Source organism: Triticum aestivum, chromosome 4A (genome assembly GCF_018294505.1).
Source record: "Triticum aestivum cultivar Chinese Spring chromosome 4A, IWGSC CS RefSeq v2.1, whole genome shotgun sequence".
In the NCBI taxonomy this organism is placed as follows: Eukaryota; Viridiplantae; Streptophyta; class Magnoliopsida; order Poales; family Poaceae; genus Triticum; species Triticum aestivum.
In genome coordinates this window covers 121,373,654-121,380,997 of record NC_057803.1, presented here as the reverse complement: position 1 = coordinate 121,380,997, position 7,344 = coordinate 121,373,654, and the positions used below count along the sequence as shown (strand labels likewise).

The 7,344-nt window shown below is 45.6% G+C and overlaps 1 protein-coding gene across 4 annotated transcripts; it reads right to left on the bottom strand.

The window, feature by feature from the left end:
- Positions 1-438: 438 nt before the first annotated feature.
- On the bottom strand, positions 439-3,437 carry LOC123085538 (arogenate dehydratase 2). Of its 4 annotated transcripts, none has more exons than XR_006439809.1 (12): positions 3,133-3,437; positions 2,960-3,021; positions 2,752-2,844; positions 1,872-2,072; positions 1,706-1,789; positions 1,502-1,597; positions 1,348-1,425; positions 1,151-1,243; positions 1,003-1,066; positions 814-895; positions 657-748; positions 439-528 (listed from the first exon to the last, which is right to left on the bottom strand). XR_006439809.1 is itself a non-coding variant. In XM_044507194.1 (12 exons), the coding sequence occupies exons 1-11, from the start codon at positions 3,407-3,409 to the stop codon at positions 689-691; spliced, it is 1,194 nt and encodes a 397-aa protein (XP_044363129.1). In that variant the 5' UTR covers positions 3,410-3,437; the 3' UTR covers positions 439-528; positions 657-688. The 4 variants fall into 4 exon arrangements, 2 of the variants coding, with proteins under 2 accessions (XP_044363129.1, XP_044363128.1); XM_044507194.1 differs by having other exon boundaries at positions 1,003-1,070; XR_006439808.1 differs by having other exon boundaries at positions 439-748.
- Positions 3,438-7,344: the final 3,907 nt, after the last annotated feature.

The following is a 7,344-nucleotide window of genomic DNA, read 5'->3' as shown; positions in this document are numbered from 1 at the left end:
AAGGCCAGTAAAGGTTCAGCCAGATTAGAACTGCCGGAACACCCACAGTGACGCCTTCGGTCATTCCATTACTTTAGGCGTCCTCACATTGGAGGCGGTTTGTCTATGTAAACCGCTTGCCGGTGGGGCATGTGGTTCTGCAAACCGCTTTCGTTGTGCCGAGTATTCGCGACACAGGCTTTGAAACGGAAAGGGGAACCATCGTCGGCCCATGAACGAAAACCACCTCAAAAGCCCATTCTGTACTAGTGTTCCTCTCTAGTTTAATTTAATTAAACTGGACCCTCTAGTTAAATTTATGAACAGACCTTTCCCCATCCTAGAAGGGCTTTTTTTTTGCGAGGGCCATTCTAGAAGGGCTTGTTGGGGAATTTTGAAGAAGTTTCGGCCCAACTAAATAAAGACCTTGTGACAGTATCCCCACACACACCCACAAAATCACCATATATCACTTTGTTGACCCCCACAATGCGTAGTTCAGAATTCTAGTGCTATGTTCTACCCAACCTGAGTACATCTGCTATTCTGCTGTTAAATGCACAGGTACAGTTTATTAGTAAAACCGCTTAAATCCCAATCCAAATAGGAAATAGGCTATGAGAGCTGCATCTTTCTGACTCTCCATAATTAGAACAAAATAGTTCTTGATTACTCACTAGGATGTGATTTAGCAGCAAGCACTTGTTATTCAAACTTCACTCACGTCTGTAGGATAGCTCCCCAGGACTCTTACAAAGGGTGCAAACTCCTGCAAATAAATTAAAATGAGTCACCTTTCGCTTGATGCCAGATAAAACAACTAAGAAAGACGACCTCCAAATTTCCAAGAGCTTTCAGAGCTTTTGGATCAGCCATTGATGCCTCAAGGTCAACATAAAAGAGGTAGTTGAAGTACCTATTCAGCCAAGGATCAACGGGTTAGAACTAGTGGTTTTCATATTTGGTTAAGACTTAACGAAACAAAACTGAATAAATGCGCCGGTCATAGGATTGTTATCTGACTTGACGGGTGTGGAGAAAGTATCATCAGCTACACGAAAAGGCCTTTTCTTGTGTGGGCGGCTTTCTATCTTCACATCAAAACACACTGTTGAGAATTTTACAAAGCACACATGCAAGTTATAAAACAAAGCAAGGTTGTTCAATACACCTTGGTGAGGTCGATGTCCCTCAGTGCAAAAACTGCAAGTGCCTTGAGGAGCTGCGCAGGTTTCCAATCTTCAAGTGAAAACACAATGCTGGTCTGAAAATAAAATGATCATGCAACAAATCAACCAGCTTTGTTTTTCCCATTGGGAAGGACGACCATAAAGGAAGATGAAAGTGAGTTCCCACTGCAATATGTACCTTGAATGGTTTATCAACCTGAGGTACAATAGGTTTCCGAGCAAGCATCATAAAACGGGTGACGTTCTCTTTTTCGTCCTAAGGGATGTGATGGACTAATGTTGAGGATAAAGAACAAAATACAGTGTCCTGATTTAGCATGAAACCACAATACCTGAATATTTTCAGCAAGAATATCCAGTCCATAAAGTTCAGCAGCTAATGAACTGGCAACAACACCAGTATCTTGGAGCATTTGTTCTGTAACTAACTATGAAACAAGCATATAACGTCATGGTTAATGATAATGATTTCACTTGACGAGTCACTTGAAATTCATCAACTAAAAAACCGACATGATTTTGAAGCATCATTCTACCTTTGCTGCACCAGCAGTGTCATCAACAGCTTGTCTCTGTTCAATTCCTAACTCTGTCAGTGTATGCTCACATTGAGCAAGAGCCTGAGAATATAAAATAATGTGTTTGTAAGGTTATTACAGAAATAAGTTAAAATATTAAGGCCACACTATCCTAGATGTTTACCTGGGGATGGCTCATGACACTTCTTAGGTTTCCAATCTTCACTCCACGATTGGCTAACAAACAATGCCGAACTGCAAGGCGAACATCTCCAACTATGTGTAGCTTATGACGAAGTAGAAGGTCATAGTTCCGATGTATGCTACCGCCCAGAGTATTCTCAAGTGGCAATACTGCCCTATCAACTGTACAGTTTTCTACAGCCTGATAAAGGACCAGAAGACATTAAAATTGCAACATATTCATTTGCTTGTACCACAAAGACCATGGTCTATGTATTACAATATGCCATTGAAGAGACACATATAGAAATGCTCTGATCTACTCATGTATGGAAAGGTCAGTTTAGAAGATCTTGCTAATACAATAATCTCTCCATTCCCTAAGGGATGCCATTTCGAGCATTTGTAGAGTCAACTTACGATCTTTGACTGCCAATATTTTTAAAATCATTTAAATTAGATACTTCAAACTTATAAGCATAATTTTGCCTCAACAGGGGCTTTCATGGTATATAATTGTTGGGGTACATACACTGCAGTAGAAATGAATGACCAAATGATGAGCATGCTGCCTCGGAAAAAGGAACGATCAGGGACAGGTGATATGTGCCAGTGATAGGTTCTTTCGGCAAACTAGTACGTATTTCTTGTGCAAAACTGGCATACTGCATCAAATAAACTAACACGGAGTATACCCAGCTCTGTGAAAACCCCCAAATCCTCGAACAAATTTCATGCGACAAACATTTAAACTTTTTCTGATTCAATATCTATCATCCTGAAACCATGACATGAACTAAAATAAAACGCGTAACACACTGCACGGCAAACATCATACAAACATAACTGAACAGGCCCCAAAAAGGATCCTACGATGATACCTGAAATGCAGTATCGAAGTGCTCGCAAGGCACGGTCTGGCAATGTGGATAGGCCTTCTTTGCCGCGGACTCGCTGTACGCTCCTGGGAAGCCCTGAACAGACAGCAAACCAAACCCCCTTTCAGATTTACACCGAAAAAGAGCACATACACAAGCAGGGACATTGATGTGCAATGAACTGAAACAACACACGCGTTTCGTCGAGCACCTGGTAGGCAACCTTGAGCCCCTCCCCGCCCGACTCCATTAGATCCGCACTAGTGAGAGGCACTAATACCCGGTACAGTACCAACTGATTAGTTAGTTTATTATATACGGTTATTATTAGATCAGAAAAGAACGACTAGAGATCGGCTAAGAAAGCGTCGCCTGACGACTTACGAGGTAACGCATGCGGATCGCTGTACGCGGGAAGAGGGCTGTCCGCGACAGGCATAGCAGAGGCCCGGCGACGGTTGAGGTCGGCGGACCAGCCGTCCGCCAAGGGCGCCCCTGGCCGCGAGGCAAAAAGAAGGGGGGCTGAGTTGGTGTTGGTGAAGCTGGTGCGTTTAACGGGGCAGCATTGTAACGGGGAGGAGGACAACGAAGAGAAGGCGGCGGCGGCAGAGCGTGCTCGGGCTGGGAAGAAGGGGAGCCGAGGGGTAGTCATGGAGGCCATAGCCACCGCGCTGGCTAAGGAGGAAGAAGGAGGTGGTCGGGTTTATAATTTTAAGTTGCGTGTTTTCTTTTTCATTTATTTAGGTATTTTTTTTTCTTTTTCTTTATCTATTCGTATTTATTTGTGTGTTATCATAATTTTATTTTTATTTTATATGTTTTTTTACACTTGCACATACACCCGTTTGTATGAACACATGCACACCCTATCTTTATGAGCACCTCCAAGATACTAAGCCGACACATCATCTTAAAATTAACGAAGTCCCACGGATGCACTCGAAGTTGACGGGAACGTCTGTCCCACTGAAAGCGCATCGCCGGATAGCCTGAAATAAATTCAGAAAAATATGACCACCAGTGTCAAGTCTAGAACTTGAACCCTGATAGGTTGATTCCAATAGAAGGAATCTAACCATCTGGGTATAGCTCGGTTCACTTGTTTTATATGTGTTGGGTATCCCATGTGTATTTGTGTATTTTTTTCATTATGTTTTTTGCATGTGTGCTTGCGTTTTTAATAATATTATTATTGCTTATGAATGTCTTTACTTCATGAAGCACAATAAAGCAGTTAAGCATCATCAATGTGCACTCAACATTAACATGATGAAGACCTATGACAGTGTTGAGTGGGATTACTTGAGAACTATCATGATGAAATTAGGATTTTCTCATAAGTGGGTGGAAATTGCTATGAACATGGTTACCTATATCACATATTCACTTCTTTTCAATGGCAAGAATCTTCAAGAGTTCAGACCAAGCAGAGGACTTCGACAAGGGTATCCTATTTTCCCTTACCTATTTTTGTTGGTAGCATAAGGCCTTTCGTGCCTCCTAAAAATTTAGATCAATCATCTCAAATTGCTAGGATCCAAGTAGCGTCTTTGGCTCCACATGTTAATGTGACGCCCGAATAATTACGTTACAGTAATCCTCTACTAATGGTGCCAAGTCATCATAATTAATCTTTTCTAATCATCACTTTGTTCCAAACTGATCTCGAATTCAAATTTAAAAGATAAGTCAAATTATTATTTCTTCAAACTATAAAACTAAAATGTTCGAATTTTGGTATAAAATCCCCTAATCAATTGTCAGTTGTAACCAACATCAGCGCTGCTATGCACACGACAAAATCAAGCCGATGCTTGCACGACGCTATGGTTAGAACCGTCCATGCATAGAAGAAATTGTAGCCCAGCCGCTGATTTACTGTCGTCCACAAATCGTCCAAGGAAACGTCGTCCGTATAGTAGTTTCGAACCAACATCATTTGACTTACCATTTAATTTCTAGGAAAATGTAAAGTGGTCAAACAGCTACCAAAATAGCCATTTCAGAATAAACAAATGTTTACGTGTTTCCAAACCACTTAAAACTTTGTGGGCCTCTCCAAAATAATGAAGACTATTTATATGACAAGTTTCATATTTTACATAATGCTTTTGCTATTAAAAATAAATAGAAATCGGTAACTCTATTTTGTGCACAGCCCAGCCCATGTAGCCGCCATCTTCAACCTCCTGTTCACTCCATCGCGGTGAACGGCGCTCCCGCGTCCATGGCGCGGATGGCCACACGTCCGCCATCCTGCGGCCTCCCCGACGTCGTGGGTGCCTACTAGACCGCTCTCGCGGCACCTCGGCGAACCCTAGCCTCGCAATCCCCTTCCTCTCGCTCTCTTTCTACTAGAGCTCGCGCCCGAGACTCCCGTCAGCGCCGCGTCGTCGTTGCCGTGCTCCGAGGCATCCCCGAGCTGCTGCAAGGTGGCCAGGATCCTCCCCGACCTCGTCTCCTTCACCTACACCTCTGGATCGAAGCCAAAAGGCCATGTATGTTCCGCATCGAGCTGCAATCCCCACCATGGCCGCCGCGGCCATCGCCGTCGATCTCCACCACCGGCGCCTCCCCGACCTTCCCCGAGCTCGCCTACGTTCTCCCCGGTGAGCCCTCCTCCGGATCCCCCTTCCTTCGCCTCGATTCGGTCACTGTTTGCCTTCCCCGAGCACATCCAAGCCCGCGTCGCGTGTACGCGTACGCGTACTGGCGTAAGCGCGTGCGTGAGCTGCTGCTGCTTAACCACCGTCTTCTGCGGCGGCGTACTGCTGCTGAAGCGCGCCCGCCCTGGCCTCGCCTCTGCCTGCCGCTGCTCGCCGGCCATCGGCCGCGGCCATGTAGCGCGCCCCTGCTGCTCCTTGCGATGCGTTGCTGCTCATACCGCTACTCTGCTCTGCTTGCTACTGCTGTCGCTGCACTGCTGCTCCATTTGCTGCTGCTCACGGCCGCTGCTACTGCTTTCCTTGTGCTGCTGCCGCTGTTGGCCATGGCCGCCGTGGCTTGTGCCTCGTGCGTGCTAGCCATGGCAAGCACAGCCAAGGCCCGGGTGTGCCGCTGCCAATGGCCGACCCAATTAGTAGGTCTAATTAGTTTAGGCTAAATTAGGTGTTAATTAGTCTAAGGCTATTAGAAGTGGACCCAGGCTAATTAATCTAATTAACTAGAATAGTTTAGTTGTTGTCTATGATGTGTGGCTCCCACCTCTAATTAAGCTAGATTAATTAATCTGTTAAACTAAGACAATGACAATTGGGCCCCACTGTCACTGTTCATCAATGGACCAGTTAAACTTGACTGGGTCAACTGAGCCCTCCAGCCCCACATGTCATGCACACGCACACATTCCTGGGTACACTCCTGTGTCCCCATAGCCATTTTTTTATTACAATTAAATTTAATTCCAGGATTTAAAAAATGTTTAAAACTTTATAAAATCATATAAAATAAACCATAAGTCGGATGAAAATACTTTGTACATGAAAGTTGCTCAGAACGACGAGACGAATCCGAATTCGCAGTCCGTTCGTTCACTACACGTCCCTAGCATAGTGAACCTGCAACTTTTCCCCTTCGGTTCATCTGTCCGAAAACGTGAAACACCGGGAATACTTTCCTGGATGTTTCCCCCCTTCGCCGGTATCACCTTCCACCGCGTTAGGGCATACCTAGCACCGCGCATTGCCACATTACGTTTTGTGTTACTTTGTTTGCTCTGTTATTTATTATGTTCCTCCTCCGTTACTTCTTTCCGGTAGACCCCGAGACCGCTGCCGGTACCCCCGATCGACTACGGTGTTGACGACCCCTACTTGTCTGAGCAACCAGGCAAGCCCCCCTGATCACCATATATCGCCTACTCTCCTCTATACTGCTTGCATTAGAGTACTGTAGCATGTTACTGCTTTCCGTTAATCCTATCCTGATGCATAGCCTGTCATTGTTGCTACAACTGTTGATACCTTACCTGCAAACCTAAATGCTTAGTATAGGATGCTAGTTTATCATCAGTGACCATACATTCTTGTCCGTCTGCCATGCTATACTATCGGGCCGTGATCATTCGGGAATGATCACAGGTATATACCTATACTTTATACATGATACATGTGATGACTAAAGTCGGGTTGGCTCGAGGAGTACCCGTGAGTGATTCACGGATTGGGGGCTGAAAGGACCTTTATCCCGACGGCCCTCTGGGTGGATCTTTGTGGCGGAGCGACACGGCAGGTTGAGACCACCTAGGAGAGAGGTGGGCCTGGCCCTGGTCGGCGTTCGCGGTGTCTTCAAGATAACACGTTTAACGAGATCTTGGTATTTGATCTGAGTCTGGCTACTGGCCTATACGCACTAACCATCTACGCGGGGACAGTTATGGGCACTCGACGTCGTGGTATCAGCCGAAGTCTTCGTGACGTCAACCACTGAGCGGCGCGCGCCGGGTTGGACCGCGTAACGCAACTTCCTTTGAAATGGAGGTTGCTAGGTCTGCTCATCGGCCGCGTTCGCAATGTGCAGGTGTGCAAAGGGCGATAGGCCCAGACCCCTGCGCCATAGGATTTACACCGGCGTGCTGACCTCTCTGTTGTGCCTAGG